The sequence below is a fragment of the Peromyscus maniculatus genome, chromosome X (assembly GCF_049852395.1).
Source record: "Peromyscus maniculatus bairdii isolate BWxNUB_F1_BW_parent chromosome X, HU_Pman_BW_mat_3.1, whole genome shotgun sequence".
In the NCBI taxonomy this organism is placed as follows: Eukaryota; Metazoa; Chordata; class Mammalia; order Rodentia; family Cricetidae; genus Peromyscus; species Peromyscus maniculatus.
The window spans coordinates 115,746,814-115,766,413 of NC_134875.1; the positions used below are offsets into that span (position 1 = coordinate 115,746,814).

At 41.7% G+C, this 19,600-nt stretch overlaps 1 protein-coding gene across 1 annotated transcript in view; it reads right to left on the reverse strand.

Annotated features, from left to right (window-relative positions):
* Grpr (gastrin releasing peptide receptor) overlaps window positions 1–13,623 on the reverse strand; it is a 38,259-nt gene extending 24,636 nt beyond the window's left edge. The window contains exon 1 of the mRNA XM_006973216.4: window positions 12,825–13,623. Within this exon, the coding sequence (XP_006973278.1) occupies window positions 12,825–13,240 (416 nt within the window). The 5' untranslated portion in view covers window positions 13,241–13,623. The remainder of the gene's footprint in view (window positions 1–12,824) is intronic.
* Window positions 13,624–19,600: the final 5,977 nt, after the last annotated feature.

Genomic DNA, 19,600 nt, shown 5'->3' on the forward strand with positions numbered 1-19,600 from the left:
GGCAAATTAAGCCTAATTGTTACAAAGATATTGTATGCTCTCTCTTATACATGGTTCCTAGATTTTATATTAGATACATAAAATCATGCATGTATATAGAATATGAAAGTAGAATAAAAATCATCTGGGGAACCAAAAAGGACTAAGGAGAAGAAATGAGAGGGGAGAAAAGGGGAAGAGTAGAGTAGTGTGGGCCATTTGCTCAGCATACGATTTATATTTGTATGAAAATGTTTTAATGTAATCCACCATTGTGGACAATATAACGATACATAATGGTTTTAAAACTCAAACGCAAACTGGTCAAGGTGTAGAGAAAAAAGTGGCCATATGGCGACCAGCCTCAGTCAACCCCATACACAGTGCAGGCTCAGGGGGACATTTTTGAAGAGGAGGTGGAAAGATTGCAAGAGCCAGAGGACCAGGACACCACTGTGAGATACTATCTTCTAGACATAAGGAATTTCTGATAGAAAAAATATCAGTCTTCTCCAGGGACGAGCCTCTGACAGGTTATCCAATCCCAAGTACTCAGCTCTAAACACATGTACATATGGGCAACACTAAGTCCACTCAGTAGGATGTGTGTGTGTGTGTGTGTGTGTGTGTGTGTGTGTGTGTGTGTGTGTATCTATATCATATGCCTGTATGCTCAGGCATATGACAATAATAATTACAGAAAAAGAGATTATGAATTTGAGAGGGAAGAGGGAACATAGGAGAAACTACAGGAGAGAGAAGGAGGTGTGGAAACGATATAAATACAGCACTCATGTATGAAATCCTCAAAAAATATTAAATAATGAAATTTAAAGAAACATATCGTAGGAACACTCTGGCTCTTTTCTGTCCACGAAATTTCAACTGTTACAAACGCATTGTGTAACTAAATGTCAGCTCCAACTCCTGCTCACTGGGCTGAGAGTCCCGGCCTAGTTTCAGGATCCCTGAGGCTTTGATGTGCCTGCACCCTCAGCAGTAGGTACGGCTGCAGACCTCTGCTGAGATTTCTGACTGACTCACTTTGAACTGAGCCAGAACTCAGTTCTCTGACGCTAAATCACTGAGAGTGTTGGAGACTCTGAATGCTGACCTCACAGGCCCAAATGGGTGGCGGAGTGCCCCTTAAAGGGCAGCTTAGAAGGTCTTTCAGAGAGGTGGGGTAGACTTTTCCACTCCTGATCACAGAAAACTAGCTGGTGGCTGGGCAGAGCTTCAGAAACAAAATGTTAGACAAAAAAAAAAAATGTCTTTGAAACCTGTCAGAGGCAAACCAAGGTGATAATAATTCGAGAAGCTTGAATCCTGGAGAGAAATGAAGTGCAGACAAGAGGCTGGCATTCAGCATTATTTTCCCTCGAGGCCCTTTACAAATCTCCAGCAGCTTTTAGGTGAAGATGGGCAATAAGTGGAGTCCGGGGGCCACTGAAGAAGGGGGTTTCAGGTTAACAGCCTGGAGGTTAAGCTGAGATGCCCAGAGGGGTAAACTTCAGCAGAAGAGGAAAACTGGAAATGGACCAGGTTACAACTTGGATATGAAGTATCCCCAAATACAGACTAACTCTCACAGAGGCCAAAAATCTCAGCTTCCAATTTGCGCAGTTACAGTTAAGTCTGATTCAATACTACCTTCCAGCAGCCAGCAAGAGCAAAGGCTATATTTTCTGGACTATAATAAGCACCCAGAGCCTCAACTTACCTACCGGTTTTCATGCACAAAAGTAGGCATTCAAGCAAAAATTGCCTGGTCTACCAGGAGACAATATAAGTGGCCATAAAACAAGGAGGAAGAAAGTTACAATAGAAATAGATGTATAGGTATTCCAGAGGTTAGAGTTTTTAAAAGATTTACTTATTATTTACATAAGTAAGTACCTGCATGTGTATCTGCATGAATTTATGTGCACCATGTGCATGTAAGCACACCAGGAAGTCAAAAGAGAGTGTCAAATTCCCTGGAACTGAGGTTATAGACAATTGTGAGTTACCATGTGGGTTCTGAGAACTGAACATGAGTACTATTCAAGAGCAGCCAGTGCTCTTAACAACTGAGCCATCTCTCCAACCCCCACAAAAATTTTAAAAATATATTGTGAATCTATTTGTGAGCCAAATACAAATTAGAATCAACATAGAGAAATGGGAGAAGCACATCTATAAGCCATGACAAAATTGTGACATTAAAATGTGTTTAAAACAGATTTTATCTCTGGCACCCCCAAATAAATTTAAAACAAACAACGAAATATATTTTTTTTCAGTAACAGAGCTGTTATGAAATTGCTAGCTTTAATAATAGTGAAAGGGGTAGACTTTAAAACATAAAGTTTGGCCGGGCGGTGGTGGCGCACGCCTTTAATCCCAGCACTCGGGAGGCAGAGCCAGGCGGATCTCTGTGAGTTCGAGGCCAGCCTGGGCTACCAAGTGAGCTCCAGGAAAGGCGCAAAGCTACACAGAGAAACCCTGTCTCGAAAAAAAACAAACAAAAAAAAAAAACATAAAGTTTGTTTGTAGTTATTCTGTACATATGTAGAAAAATAAGAAAGTAAGAAGGGAATGGAATTTATGTTTTAAGTTGTAATGATTACAAACTTCCCCAAACTGACTCAAATCTTCAGGCCAGAGATTGAAGAAACACAATGGGCCCAAATCATGAGAACAAACAAACAAACAAACAAACTACATCTGTGTGCATCACACTAACACCACTTAAAGTAAAAAAAAAAAGATAGAAAATGCTAAATCAGAAAAAAACTACAATATTGTTAAAGGAACTATAATAAAACTATGACTTCACAGAAGAATTCAGATGATGATGAATGGTAGGTAACTGCAAAGTTCCAAGAGATATAAACCCTCCCCCCAGAATTCTGAAAAATTTCTCCAAAATTAAACACAAAATAAGGCAGTATCAAGCAGAAACTGAGAGGAGGTATCACTATTGGACTTACTACTAAACAGAATGCTATAGGGAGTTCTTTGGACAAGAGGAAAATGATTGATTTCTGATGAAAAGCCACAGAGATCCACAGAGGAATGGAGAATGCAGGCAAAACAAATACAAAGATAAAGCAAAATCTAAATTTAAATCTTAAAATAAGTATGTGAATAAACAAAGTATATACAAACAACACAAATGGTATGGTGTAGGTTATAAAAATATAGAGAGAATTAAAATATAGAACAGACGGGGGCTGGCAAGATGGCTCAGTATATAAAGGAGCTTTGTAGCCAAGCCTGGTGACCAGAGTTCAATACCTGAAACTCATATAAAGGAGGAAGATGAGGACCACATACACACCATTGCACACAATATCCCCCAGATACACCCAAATAAATAAAATGTAAAATATAGCATAAAAAGCAAAAAGGCAAGAAGAAATTTTAAATGAAGTTGAAGTGTCCTCAAAGCCTTGTATTATGAGGAAATTCTAATTTATAGTAGACACTAATAAGTCAAGGACAGATATTGTAAACTTTAGGGATGTACCTAAATGAATATTGAAAAGGGTTTCTATAATTAACAAATCCATGGGGGAGTGAAATGGAACAATTAAAATATTAAATTAACTTAACACTTCTTTTAGTTTGGGTTACTATGGTTGTGATGAAACACATGACCAAAAGCAACTTGGGGAAGAAAGGGTTTATTTTATTCACAGTTCCATGTAACAGTTTATCATCATAAGCAATGAGCGTGGGAATTCAAGCAGGGCAGGATCCTGGAGGCAGGAGCTGATGCAGAGGCCATGGGGAGGTGCTGCTTATTGGTTTGCTCCTCATGGCTTGCTCAACCTGCTTTCTTACAGAACCCAGGACCACCAGCCCAGGGATGGCACCATCCACAATGGGCTGGACCCTCCCCCATCAATCACTAATTAAGAGAATGTCCCCAGGCTTGCCTGTAGCCTGATCTTATGGAGGCATTTTTTTTTCCATTGAGGCTCCCTCCTCCCTGATACCTTGTATCAAGTTGACATAAAACTAGCCAGCACAGAAGGTAAGAAAAGAGAGATAAATTGTCTATCAGGTGAGACTGATAAAAAACATCAAGTAATAAGGTAAGATATTTGATTTAGATATACAAGTAGAACTGAATTTACCAGTGTATGTTTGTAAAGCAGAAGCCTGTGACCAAATTACAACTATCAAGTGTATTGTATCAATTTGCTTGTGTTGTGCATAATCACAAAAAATACCAAGCCTGGTGAAGATAGCAAAGAGCTCATAGTAGGTGCCATTCATCAAATGAGTACTTACAATTACTCAAGACACAAGAAAATGGAATTACTGTCAATTTTAGCAGCCTATATAGGAAACGAAACTTGGTAGTGGTTGCAGCAGTTTGAATGTCCTCCCTCCTTCTAAAAAACTTAGGGTTGAAGTTTGCTTGTCATTCAAGCACCACAGTGTTAATCACGGGGACCTTTAGGGAGTGGTCAGATTATGAGGTCCCTGCCATTAGGAATGGATTAATGCCATCATTGCAGGAATGCATTAATTTCACCAACAGTGAATGACTACTTTTTACTTGTTTTCATTTATTGAATTTATTTTTATTATGACGCTTTTGCTTGGATGTATCATTGTGCTTTGCTCATATTCAGCCCTCTGCTACCCCTCCCATTGTTAATTTTTCTCCTCCCCAATAGTCCTTCTTCCATTTTCTGTCATATATATAAAAAACAAAGAAATTCTCAAGAAAATAATCATGGATTGTATGTACTCAGAAGAATAGAAGGCATATATCCATGCTAAAACTGTAAATGAGCATTTATGCTAGATTCATTCATCACCATCCCAAGCTGAAAATACTCCTACTGATCATGAACTGGAAGACAGATAAATAAAACATGGCACATCAACATTACGAATACTACACAGCAAAACAGAAGTGGGTTACTTATACACGCAATACAGTGTGTTAAAAGAAACCAGGCTGTATGCTACCATTCATGGAAAACCCTGGAAAAAAATCAAGGTTTCCCGGACCTGAGATGGAGGAAGGAGGTACACGCCAAGGGGATAGGACAGAACTTTGGGAGATGATGAAAGAGTAACTATCTTTTTTTTTTTCAGATATGTCTTTCTCTCCTCCCTCTCCTGCCCCACTACCTGCTCTGATTCCCCTTCTTCTCAGTAAATTGTTACAAGATTTCAGGTTGCTGTGTGTCTCACACACATTTTCTTTCCTTCATGCCGTGTCAAAGTGCGGCAGTGAGACCCTCACCACCCGCTACTCCAGAACCATGAGCTAAATACATTTCTATTGTTTAAAGTTTACCCAGTCTGTAGTATTCTGTTGTAGCAAGAGAGAGACAAGGTCAAGACAACAGTTTTCTAAAACTTTATCATTCTAAATGTTTATATACAACAGGCTCAATAATGAGCTGTGAAATTGGATGGAAACTTTTCTAACCTCTAATAAAAAGCTGATTTTAATCATCCATGATAGAACACAGCTGCATCCTTCTAATTTCTTTTTTGAATTTTATCCTCATTTTAATGCCAAATTTTCATTTTTTTCAAGGAAATGGTAATTGCAAGCCACGGTATCCTATTTTTATTTTTTGAGAGTTTCACACATAGGTACTGTATTTATATCATTTCCATCCCTACCTCTCCCCCTTCAACTCCTCCTACATTTCTCCCAGTTCTTCTCAGATCTATGACCTCCTCTCCTAAATTATAATTTACATATATAATATACATATGTATGTACAAATAAAGCCTTCAGAGTCCATTTAGTGTTGCTCTTATGTACATGTGATTAGTGTTGACCACATGGTAATGGATAAGCTACCAGGGAGCTCATCTTTGGGAAAGACTAATTCTAATTTCTTATAGAAATGAATGTTATCAATACTGGGAGTGTGGCTCAGCTGTAGAGTGCATGTTTAGCATGCATTCATGCATAAGGTCTGCAGTTCAGTCTCCAGAACTTAAAAAGAAAGCAAAGCAAAGGAAATAAATATGTCCAGATGATGATTATTTTAGGAGGAGACAGATAAGGATAGAGCCAAAATATTTAAGAAAACAAGCATGGTCAACTCAGGAAGCTAGTTAGTAGGTATTATCATACTTTCCTGAATTTTGTGATGACTATAGAATTTATTAACTCATTTAGTTTGTAATTCATTTGATTACCAATCCATTGTATAAGTTCTAAATGATTTTAAATGTTTATTTGCCTTTTGTTCAAAATTTTGTTTGGTTTTCCTTTTTAAAATGTACTCCTCAGTTTCCACAAAACCTAGCTCCTGTCATCTGTGGCTGGAGCCATTGTTGTTCTAGTGAATCATCAAAGGAAATGAACATGACTTGCAGATCATAATCAAGTATTCTAGGTTCATCCGGTATGAGCCATCTGAATTCATTCATTCTTTTATTCCTTCTTTCATGAATCTTTCATTTAATCTATTCAACAAAGATATCTTGAGCACTCAGTACAGGCTATAAACTGGTCTAGTATCAGAGAATACATCAATGAATAAGATAGATCCCTCCTTTATATGTGTATGTATTCAAGTGTGTACCCACCCTGTGTGCACATGTGTATGGAGGTCAGTAGTTGACATCATTGTTCTTTATCTTATATTTTGAGACAAGGACTCTCACTGAACCCAGAAGATGACAATTCAGATTAAATGGCTGGCCAGCAAGCCCCCAGTATCTATCTCTGGCTCCCCAGTGCTGGGATTGTAGGCATGTTCTGGGGCTCTAACTCATATCTTTGTGTTAGCCTGACAAGCACTTGGCCAACTGAGTCATCTCCCCAGACCACTAGATCTCATTTTCTGTGCTTATATAATTACAGTATGACAAAAATCAAACAAACAAAGAAATTCTCAAGAAAAAATAATCATAGATTATATGTACTCAGGAGAATATATATCCATACCAAAACTGTAAATGAACATTTATGCCAGATTAATTGATCATCATTGCAAACTGAAAACTCTCCTACTGATCATGAACTGGAGGACAGATAAATAACCATGGCACACCAATGCTATGAAAACTACACCGCAAAATAGGAGTGGGTTAGTTACACATGCAATACAGTGTGTAAAAAGGAACCAGGCTGAATGCTACCATTCATGGGACATCCTGGAAAAGATCAAGGTTTCCAGGACCTGAGGTAGAAGAAGGGGCACACTCCAAAGGGACCAGAAAGTATTTGGGGAGGTGATAAAAATGATATTTGGACTGTGTTGGTGGAGGTGATGTAGTGAGGGTGGGGAGTGTCAAGGTTCATAGACGTGCCCCTCTAAGAACTTACTATATACAACTTACATTCCAATAAACCTGAAAAGAAATCAATTGGTTGATAGGATGGCGTCGGCCAGTCTGTTAGACTGAGTAGCCAAGGAAGGTCTCTTAGAGAAGGTGGCTAATGTGTAAAAGAAACCTCTTAGATGTCCCTCTTTGCTTTGACTCAGAGGTGAAAAAGAGGAAAATTTCCATTTTCCATTTTATTCTGAAAGCGTGTGTTTTAATTAAGAGAGAATTTATGCAACCCCACACACCAGGAAGATTTATAAGTGCAAGAATGCAAATTTGGTCTATTTTTAAAGGATGTTATTGACAGGCACAGTTCAAAAAAACCTCACCAGGGAGCCCTTTCGTGAGACGCTGCGTGTTTCATGATGAAGTTTGTGCTTTTTTTTTTTTTGCCTTCATGCATATTAAGTTGCCAGAAATGATACTTAATTAATCGCATAAAAGCCTGACACTTGAAAAGATAATGTGTGAGAGACAAGATGAAGGTTTCTGTTGCCCTCCTCTCTCTCTCTCTCTCCTCTTCCACCTCATTCCAGTTGAAAGAGCGCCTGGCTGGGAAAGCCCGCTTCTGCAGCACCTGGCCTCTGCTCAGTCCGGAACCTGCTGGCTACAGTGCTGGTTCTCCATGGCTGTGGGCAGACACAAGTTATACTTCCTTCCAGAGGGGCAGCATGTGCCTCTGAAAAGCCAAACTATACAGAACTTAGAACTGGCAGCCCACCAAACCTCCTCTAACTGAGGGACTTTTTTGGAAGGATGCTTTATAAGAAACTAAATTGAGTCTTTTGTGAGAAAAAAGATCAATCTCTTCAGAATCCAGAAAGCTAGGCATAATAGCTGGAGACCCATTGAAGTGACCAGGGAGAAGAGCCCCTTCTGCCCTGGATCACTCAGCACCATCTTTTAGAACAGCCCAATGTTGAGCCTGTAGCTCCCAATGTCAGGAGAAGGGAAATGGAATCAGACTGTATTTTGATTGTTGCTGAAGAAAGTGTTAACTTTTGCTAAAGAATTTGTGGCTTGTGGTTTCACTTTCCTCCAAGTTTGTCCTGAAGGTTAAATCCCACCACATGTTTTTGGTTTCTATGTCAAACAAGGGTAAATTCCTGCTTCTCCTCCTAGCTGCTTGATTGGATTATGTGCTCACTGCTCAAATATCAACCAAACTGTAGTTCCTCAACTCTTATAAGTAGAATGGACCCTGGGTGTTATAGAGAATATAGACTCTATGGAGCTTCCCAGTGCTGAGAAGGCAAACAGACAGGTAGATCCCTGGGGCTTGTTGGCAAAGCAGCCTAGTTTACTTGATGAATTCTAAGCCAGTGAAAGACTCTGGCTCAAAAAAGAAAAGATAGACAGCTCCTGAGGAATGACAGCTGAGACTAACCATTGGCCTCCACACACACACATGCATGTGTACACAATACTCTCCTCTCCCCCCACCCCTAACGAAATAATCTAGCTCAACTCTTCCATTTTACTATGTAATTTTACAGGTAATTAAACCAAAGCCAGAGAGTTAGTTAAATAACTTGGCCCAACTCCCCCATATGGATAGTAATAGCAGATAAATGTCTAAAATGCAGGCCTGTTGATGCCCACCCAAGCCTATGCCATGGGGATGAGGAGTGGAACCATATACTTGTGAAAGGAGAAGCACTTTGAAGAGTGGATGCAACAAGAATGGGACCATGTAATACCATGTATGAGGTCATTACTGAATGTGTGAAGGCAAAGAGTGCAAATGGAGAGAGAAGACAGGGACCAAAATTGAAGGGGCTTGAATGTGAACTCCTGCTCAGTACTGCTCTGCATCCCACTCACATGTTGGAAACCTTGTTTCAGTAGCTCTAGGTGATGCCTAGGCTTCTATAGGGTTATGTGTATGGATATATATATATATATATATATATATATATATATATATATAATTTTCATTAAAAATTTTCTTTCCTTTTACATACCAACCCATTCCCCTCCCTCCTCTTCTCCCACTCCCCCTCCACTTACCCCTATACCACCCCCATCCCCTCCTCATAGAGAGCAAAGCCTCCCTTGGGTGGTCAACACAGGCTGTTATACCATGTTGGGGCTAGACCTAGCCTTTCCCTCCTGCATCAAGGCTGAGTAAGGCATTGCACCATAGGGAATGGGGTCTAAAAAGCCAGTTTGTGTACCCGGGGTAAGTCCTGGTCCCATTGTCAGAGGACCCACAAACAGATCAAGCCACGCCACTTTCACCCACTTTCAGAGGGTCTAGTTTGGTCCCATGCAGGCTCCCCAGCTGTCAGTCCAGAGTCCATAAGCTCCCATTAGCTTGGGTCAGCTATTCCTATAGTTTCTCCCATCATGATTCTGACCCCCCTTGCTCTCAGAATCCTTCCTCCCTCTCTTCAACTGAACTCCAGGATCTTGGCCAAGTGATTGGCTGTGGGTCTCTACATCTGCTTCCGTCAGTCACTGGATGTAGGTTCTATGATGACAATTATGGTAGACACCAATCTGAGTGCAGGGGAAGGCTAGTTCAAGAACCCTCTCCACCACTGCTATGAGTCTTAGCTGGGGACAATCTTGTGAGTTCCTGGGGTTTTCCCTAGTTGCAGATTTCTCCCCATCCCCTTAATGGTACACTCTGTCAAAATATCTCTTTTATTGCTCTCAATAGGGTTTCAAAGCCCCCTTTTGGCTATGATGGTCATCCACATTGGAGGGTTTCATTGGCCTTTTACCAAGCTATCAAATATGGAGGCCCACTTGGAGACTGCCAATATTTACTAAATATAAGCACTCATAACTTAGCATTTCAGACATGAACATATGCTTAAAAGAAATTCTTATGCTAATCAAGAGATACAAAGTCCTACTTCTAAGCAAGAAGCTTTCTGCAGTTGATAGCTGTTGAGAAAGGAAGAATCAGTTTTCTTCAACAGAGTGACACTTGGTATATCAACCACCCTCCAGGGCAGGGCCCATGCTCAGGAACAGTTGGCCAACACAAAATAGACCTCATGCTTGTTTATTTGTGTGTGTGTGTGCTTTTGCTATTTAGTTTGTTCATTTTTTAAAAAGAAGAACATGAAGTTGGGTGGGCAGGGAGGTGTTAGGATCTGGGAGGAGTTGGGGAAGGGCATGTAATATGATCAAACTATATTGTATGAAATTCTCAAAGAAAAAAAAATAGAATACCCAGAAAAGATTCTCAGCCCCAAATAAGAAATACATCAGTGTTCGTCAGGGTAACTGAGGTCTTTTCTTTCAATGGGACCCTACACACAGTAAAAACAAAAAACAAAAAACAAAACAAAAAAAACACTGCTAAACACATCAACATGGATGAATAACACAGAACTATGCCAAGCATAAGTTCTTTTTAGGCAGACAAGCTGTATGATTCCATATGAATGCAATAAGTAATACTGGGTGAATGAAATCAAAGTAATAATTGCCTCTCTGTAGGAATATTAACTGGAAATGGGCAAGGCACTGGAAATCCTTAATGTCTCAACTGGGTAGTGGCTACACAGTTACATAGACATCATGTAAAATACTGAGCTGTTAACTTATTCTCTTTACTGTGTACATAGATGACACATTGAAAAGTATAGAATTCACATTTACATTGGCAAGCCCATAAGGCTGCTGTAAGAATCTCGTTGCTTTCAAACATAAGATGAATAGAAAGGTACAGTCTTGTGTTACCAAACTGGCAGGCCACCTATTCTTGTTGAAGTCAGTGTGGTGCGGCACCTGTAATTCCAGTGACCCATCAGCCTTTGCAAGGCGCAGCCAAATACAAAAAGTTAGTGAGGACAGGCTGCAGCTGCAGTGGCATCCAACTCAGCTTCGCACAGAGCTTCTCCTGACTGCTGATGGCTAGTTCAGTCTGCGCTGAAACTCCGGGAAGAGGGTCCTTGCAGCTGCAGTTTTCCATTCCATGCCCTCCCTTTCCACTCTGTTCGCCTCCCCGAGGAGACAGTAAACACCATCTGGACCACTGCATTCACCAGCCCGGAAACCCAAATCTCTTCTTCCCATCAAGAAAATTATGCTCAGCCTGACGTGCCCTCCACCAGTGGGAACCAGCCATGGAGCTTCTGCCAGCTCTAAAGTTTGCTGGCCCTGAACGAACACAGAAAAGTATCTGTGGTCATTAGTACCTGGAGGGCAAAAAGGCAGGGTGCAAGCAAGATGAGGGTGAGTGGAGAAACCCTGTCCGGTCCACACAATAACCTCATTTCTGGATCATTACTTTTCAGTTTCTGAGAATATCATCTGTACTGAGCAGTGTAGTTTAAGTAGCTTAGGAGAAACACATGGCCACAAATACTGATAACGTTATCTTTATTTGTCCATTACTTACCAAGGCCAGCTCACCTGAGGACGGTTTGTTCCTTTAGAAAAAGACTCCAGCACCAGATGTATTAAGATGTAGGCCATATTCTTCAGATTCTAAACTTTTAAGAACTGTGCCTATTCTCTTTCCAGTATACACTCTGGTCCTATGTATCTTTAACATACACCATAGAGTTGACTTAAGATAACTTATGATCTCTGGTCCACTGGACCTGTTTTTCTTAATTTAGCCATTTAGCATATGCTGTATCTAATCATTTCTGTGTTCAATCATCAGAACCTAAGATATGGCCAGCAATATGTGTGAATATCCTACAAATATTTCTTTATTTGCTTGTTCAAACATGGGTTTTATTTTTTAACACAGTAGATAGTTGATAAATGCATGAGAACAGGTTTTAAGATTCTCTCTCTATACACACACACACACACACACACACACACACACACACACACACACACACAATGAAGTTCACAAAGATGTGTATTTTCCAGAATAAAAATGGATACCCACCACCACCAAGCTCCAAAGACATTGAACATAGAAGGATATTAATAAAGCTATGACAATTAGGAGTTAACCTTGAACAACATTTCCTTAGCCAGGCCAAAGAGAGCAATTGTGTTTAAGTTCATTGAGGGAAAACTTACAAAAATCAACACACAATTTTTCTGTACAGTCACACTCGAATATCAGCTGTAAGAAAAGTTAACACTGTCCAAGGAAGACAAAGTTCCAAGAAACGGAGCCTATTTTTTCTTTCTCAAAGGTTTTACAGAGGGGCAGTGGAACCTTCTCTGTTTTCTGAAAGGGTCTGACTTGCTTCTAAGAAACATTAGCCTGAGGTTGAAACTATGGGGTGTGATTGTCCTTTTCACTGCTCAATTAATTTTTCAGGGAGGGAGAAGACAGGCTAGGCAATGATTTTTCTTCAGAAAAAATGCCCCTTGGACTCAGGCTTAGAGATTTAATTCTCATTTGTCTCCTCCTGTCTCCACCATTCACTCATTTTTCTTTTCTTAAACTAATATGCCAAACTCCAGAAGTAATTTCCAGAACAAAACCATGCCTGGAAGGGAGTTTGAATTTGAGTAAAACTTCCCTTTCATGAAAACAGCTCTCCTGTGTCATTCACTGAGTAGTCCCCCACCCCAAGAGAGGATATTAACTTGCAGTCAGTACTTACCTGTCTGCGGACAACGCTGTAAGTGTGAAGACAGACACCCCCACTGAGGTAAGCTGTATGAAGGGGATCAGTTTGCAGCCAATCCTGCCAAATAACCATCTGTCAGCCAGGTACTTGCTGGCATCCACAGGGGCGCAGGTTACCAGTAGCAGCAGGTCTCCCAAAGCCAGGCTAGAGATGAACAGGTTTGGCACGTTTCGCATGGACTTGACTGTGCAGAAGATCTTGATCAGGGTGATGTTGCCAATGAGGCCTATCACGATGATAACCCCATAAACTGCGGGGATGACGTAAATGATTCCTGGGTAGAACCAGTTGTCCATCTTGGGGGGATTCAGACTTTGATTGACGGTGTTGTTGCAGTACAGGAAAGGGTCCACTTCCAGGTTCAGGTGGGAACAATTATTCAGAGCCATCTCAAGACTTCTCTCTAGAAAAGCGCCTTTAAGATGCTGCTTCTTAACTTCTGGTTTTGCAGTTAGGTGATGAAGGTAAGATCTGTGCTAGGCTCTTGGTCTCCTTTAATAAAAACACTCTGAATGCACACACACTGGTATTCCAAACTCTAGCTCAGTACGTTGATGTTGGTTCTGCCCCAGCCTCCACACCACCAGTGAGTGATACATCTATCTGTAAATGCCCTAAGTTAACAAGCAACAGAAACTCAGCCCAAAGAAAAGCTTAGGATTAAGCCCACTCTGTCCCAGTTCTTCCTACCTCCATTCTAGTCTGAGTCCCTCTGGCTGCAGTTTGCTAAGAACTTTTGGATTGCTATTTTCACACAGCATTTCCCGTCTTTCCTGATATGTAGAACCTGAAGGTTTAAAGTGGGTAGAAAAAAACTGCACCAAGAAAGCCTCCAATCCTATAGGCAGGATGCTTTGCACGTCACTGGCTTTCCCAGCAAACGGCAGCTCTCCTGAGCTGAGGCTTTGAAGAGGAGCCAGGACCACGTATAGACAGCGAATGCCAGCCCCCTGCTGGACACTTCAATCACTGCCCAGCTGCCCGCTTTCTCCAAATGAGAATCAGCCAGCAGATTGCAACTCCTGTGGCTTAACAGATACCTTGCCTTTTCATTTAAGCCAGCAGCACCCATAGTCGGTATTTAATAAATGCTGCTCTCTGCAAAGACTAGGGCTCTCTCTGATACTATCTCCATGAGTTCCTATGTGACTCATGACCCTCCCCATTTCTAATCTTCACTAATGCATTAGAATCGTACGTCTGGGTCTGTGTGTGTGAGCTGCCCCTACTTAGTCCCTTTGGAATAGGGACTGTTACTGAGAAGTGCATGTACAGGACTCACACCTTAAACCTCCAGCAACAGACTTCAGGAAAACCAGAAGCACAATACACATGTGCTCTTTCCTGAGAATTTCCCAAGCCCCTGTGTTTCTTAACTACGGAGCCAGCTGCATGCTTAACATTCAAAGATCAATAATATTTTTTCCAGAAAAAAATATGCCCTTTTTCTTCTGATCTAAAAACTGGCTTTTTAGTGTAGCTTTTGCATTATTTGGCAAGCTTTCAATTTCCTCTGAACTATACAACAGTTGTGAATTCTCCCAAGAAATGGGGGGAGGGAGAAACTGGTGAAAGAAATAAGTTATGGCCGAAGGAGTGCTGAGAAAGACTCTATTAAAAATACTATCAGAATCAGGCTTGACCTTTAGCTGGCACTAATGCATACATTATAAGGCTGTACCTTCAAGATGTCTGTGGAGCTGTGGGCCCTTCCTGAAAGTTAGCTAATAACAGAGCGCTAGTGGAAGGCTCATTTTTCAGGGCCCATAAGGAATAAAGAAACGAGTGCTTGTTACCATGTCAGGGCCCACCAAGCAAGCTTCCAAGTGTGTTGTCATGGACACTTGCGGCATTTGATACCCAGGTGGCTGCTGTAATATGAAAGGCTCCATGCAGGCAGCACGCAGAAGACTGATGCCACGTGCTTGTAGGTAGAAGGCTTTCTTAGTGGAGTCCAGCCTCGACAGTAATGAGTCAATAACCATGAGCCCAGTGGTGTCCATCAGTTGCTAGCAGTACAACTTACTGATGCAAGACATGAGCTTCAGTCCTGACTGACCCTCTCATTTATTACCTTGGCACATTGCCTGGGCAAATTACTTACATGTCTTCAGGTTCAAGTTCGTTATCTGTGGAGCGGGGATAATTTATGAAGGTTAATAAAAAACAATCCCTGGTAAGACCGTATAGTATTTATTCCATTTGATTAATTTTAGCTACTTATCACTATTACCATAATTACCATTTGGGGATTGAAGGGAAAAGATTTGCTTTGGGACAGCTCAGAAGACTGATTGATCTCAAATCAATAGACAAGAGTTCCACTCACACTGGTGAATCACCAACGCCTCTATTTACATGAGGGAAATTTACAGCTTCCAGGTACCACACATATAAGAGGCTAGACAGTGGTGCTGAGCAAGGGGACTTCTTTTTAGACACTACTGCCTTTCTAGAATGAAGCAACCACCCTTTCTTCAGAAAATGTGATACTTGATGCTGAAGGTTTGCTAAGTGTGTGCTAGAGCTTTCTGAACAGCTACAAAGCAGCATGTGATTAGTGGCACAAAGGAGGGGTGGCACTGAGCAAGAGAACCACTCTAAGCCCCTTTATAAAGGTCACTCAAATTAGAAGAGACCGGGCAAGGGGAGTGCAGCATGAGACACAGCTGGAGGCAAGCTGGTGAGACAGTGTCGAATCCGATGTTGTCGCTATGAAGTCCTGTCTACAGAGTTTGGGTGCGCAAAGGGGACTTGTGGGCATGATTTCTCGTTGTTCATCAGATGCCTCCATGTGCTGAGTCAGTCTGACTTCGTAAATCCACTTAGGCTATTAGTGTTTCTTCCCGTGTAAGCGGATGTGGGCAGGTGTTGCTTTCTCAAAGCTGCCGCTAACATTACACCTTCCCCAGCAGAGCAGTATAGACTGTTCTAAAGGTATATTAAGAGGGAAGATATATTGAGGAATGATATCTACTATTTTCTAAATTCAAGGATGTTAAAAAAGGCTAACCATGGAATTCTGAATTCCATCTCTAGTGTTGTGTCATCTTCTAGGAAAACACTGACCATACTCAGACCTTTGCTTAGCTTGTTGTTTCGTGACGAGCACGAGATGCTTGTGACTTAGGAGAATGAAAGGGAACAAATATAAACCAAGTCTCTGGCCTCGAGGAAGCCAGTGTCTCACTAGGATGGGAATGTGACAAACGTTTTTTCCTGTGTGTTGACGGAAGGATGTCATGTGTGCTTCCATTGCAGTCAACAGAATCACATTTTCTACTCTTCCAAAAGAGCTGCTCTTCTGGGGGAATTTTAATATGAGCGGGGCAAAGATCTGTTGAAATTTAGGAGGGTAGCTGGATTCCATAGAATCAAAGAGAAGAGAGAAAGTTTCTTCCAATGGTATGTGCTGGTATTATATTTTCCACCAACTAAAATTCTTGATAAGGCAACACAACTAAGCTGAATTAGTTACAGCATGAGTGTATCCAGAAAAGAGAAGGGCAGTGCAAAATAAAATAAAGGATGTTAGATCTGTTGGGGGAAGACTTTTCAGTGAAGATTTCAGGCTGGACATTAGTCTATAAGATGCAAGTCTTAAAAAAAAAATGTGGGCCTGGAAAGATGGCTCAGTATTTCAGAGTGTATACTACTCTTTCTGAAGATCTGATTTCAGGTCCCAGCACTCACATCTCACAAATTCCAGCTCTAAGGGGACTCTGTGCATTTAGCCTCTGCAAGAACCCACACCAACATGCATGTACCCCCACACAGATACACATACATACATAATTACCAAAAAATTTAATCAGCAAGATTGTCAGGGGTGCATTGTTAAAATACAACTTCTGAGCCCTACCCTATATGTACTCATTTTAAATCTTCAGTGCCAGAACCCAACAATCACTATTTTTCATTTAAATGTGCAGGGGAGTCCAGATCTTTGTTGTACTGGGGGCTAATGAGACAAACAGCATAGGCCCTAGAGATCATGTCATCATGACAGTACTTATTGTGTCCCTTCTGCTGAGGGAGTAAGAAAGGGAGCATAGTTAAGAGTTTACATTGTTGCTATGGGTTCTTGCTACCCAAGAGTAAATCCTTACGCCTGCAGCATGGGCATGACCTCAGGGCTAGGGGCATGGCTCAAATGGTTGAGGCGTTTGCTTGGGCCTAGCAACCTAACTTCAATCCCTGAACCCCACAAGGTGGCAGGAGAGAACTGACTCCAGAGAGTTGTCCTCTGACCTCCATACTGTGTGGCACCTTAATGCCTGTGCATGCTCACATAAATTAAAAAATACAATTTTAGAACTGCAGAATCCTCGGCACTACTCCCAGCCCTCTGATGAGCTACATTTAAAAGAAATGATCTTCATGGTAACATGATGCATTTTAAAGTCTGTGGAACATGGATGTAGCACCAGGAATGTCTGGTAACAATGGTTAAGAAATCAGGATAGGAACAGGAAATGGGCATGAGGTTGAAGGCTTGCTCAAGTTCAGCATGGAACCAGGAACTGAACCACCTCAAAATTCAACTAAGAACCACTTCAACCCTGCAGCTCAGTGTGGTAATGCAGGCCTGTAGTCATAACACATGGGAGTCTGAGGCAGGAGGATTAAGAGTTCCAGATTAGAAAACAAGTAGATAAAAAATAAAACATTGTATTGTGGTTTCTTCACATCACTGATAATGGCTGTGGAGTTCCCCCAGATTCTTGATAATGGCTGAGAGTTGTCCCAGTGTCTTAGACTACATCACTACATCCAGGAGTAAGGCTCCAATCATGGAAATCCACCTGCCTCTGCCTTCTGAGTTTTGAGATTCAGGGTATGTGTCAGTTGACCCAGCCATAGGATTGATTTTTTTCCCCTTTGTTTTTGGAATATCACTCCGAGAATAAAAAGCAAGGACAAGACGGGAGTCAGTCTAGAGGGAAATTCTGAACCTGGTCTTGCGACAACTGAATTCACTATAGGAATGAAGGAAGGTGAGTGAGTCAATGGAAAAGAAAGATGAAGACAGAGAGGTGAACGCTGAAGAGAATGGAGGACAAGAATGCTAAAGGCCCGATAGTCCAAACACACAGCAAAAGAGGCAAGAGTAGAGTGGCATTCGGTTTGGATGAGAAGGTGATGTGCTGAAGGTCGGTGAGCACTGGGCATGGTTTGAATGTGAGCTCGGTGACAGCAGCTGTGCCGACGACTGCAGCAACTCTGGCTTGAAAAGAATCTGAAATGTCAAATTTTAGTGCAGCAGCAGGAACAGACAAGGCAGATGACTCTATCCAGACCCTACGAAGCTGGGATTGTTTCAAGTTCCCTTTTCTGTTCTCAACACTCTGGGACTTTTCATGGGCTGGGAAACTTCCGTGAAAGATGAAGGATGTGTTCCCAAAGAGTGAGTGTCGGCTTGAGCCTTAGGAAGCTGCAGAAATAAATGCAGATGGCCAGAGAAAGCCTGGAGAGGAAGCCCACATTCTTAGCTCACATCAAAGCTAAAGGAACAGGCAATGTTGTGGCTTTTAAGTCTGCCTGTTCTTGATGTGTGTATGCTAGATGACCTTGACTGACCACTTGATGAACTTAGAATCACCTTGGGAACAAATCCCTGAGCTTATCTAGGACGGAGTTCCTTGATATGGGTAATTGAGATAGGAAGGCCAATCCTAAATGTGGACAGTACCTGTCTATGCATTGGGGTCCTGAATTGGATATAAAGAATGCGAGGTAGGCCGGGCGGTGGTGGCGCATGCCTTTAATCCCAGCACTCGGGAGGCAGAGGCAGGCGGATCTCTGTGAGTTCGAGGCCAGCCTGGGCTACCAAACCAAGTGAGTTCCAGGAAAGGTGCAAAGCTACACAGAGAAACCCTGTCTCGAAAAACCAAAAAAAAAAAAAAAACCAAAAAAAAAAAAAAAAAAGAATTCGAGGTAGTCACAGTAATTCATGGCTCCCTGTTTCCTGACTGCTGATGCAGTGTGCCCAACTGCCTCAAGCTCCTTCGACAGGTACTTCCCCTCCATGATGGACTGTACCCAGGAACCATGAGACAAAATACATGCTTCTTTATTTAAGCTTCGTTTGTTAGTATTTGGTCACAGCAATGAGACAAGTAACCAACACAGAATGTGTCTCCTTAGGAAACCAGGATTAATTTTCTTTCTCTTGGATGTGAGCTTTACTTAGTATCTTGATCCTAACAAGCAAAATGATGAAGCAGGGATGGTGTACAACTTCCAAGACTAGATGAGAAAAAGCATCACAGCCTCTTCTTTGGGGTCATTGGAGGAAGCCAGCTGCCATGTCATGAGGACACTTGCTATGGTTCGAACGTGAAATGTCTCCCTACAGGTTCATGCATTTAAACACTTGGCCAGAGTTGGTGGTGCTGTTTTGGAGAGGTTATGGAACCTTTGGGACATGGGACCTAGCTAGATGATCTAGTCTGGCAGAGGAGGGCCTTGAAGGGTGTCCTGCCTCTAGTTCTGATCCTCCTCAAAGTCCCACAGCCCTAGACCAAGGCACCATGCCTTCCCCCATCATGAGGAAATATAATACCCTCTAAACTGTGAGCCAGCCAAACCTCTTTTCCTTGAAGTTGTTTCTATCAGACATTGTCACAGGTTCTAAGAAAGGAACCAGCACAACATTAAAATGCCCTTACTGATAGGCCTACTTGATGAAGAACTGAGATAGCCGTGGGTCATTTTAGGAGTAGGGCCTCTAGAGACAAAACTGTGCC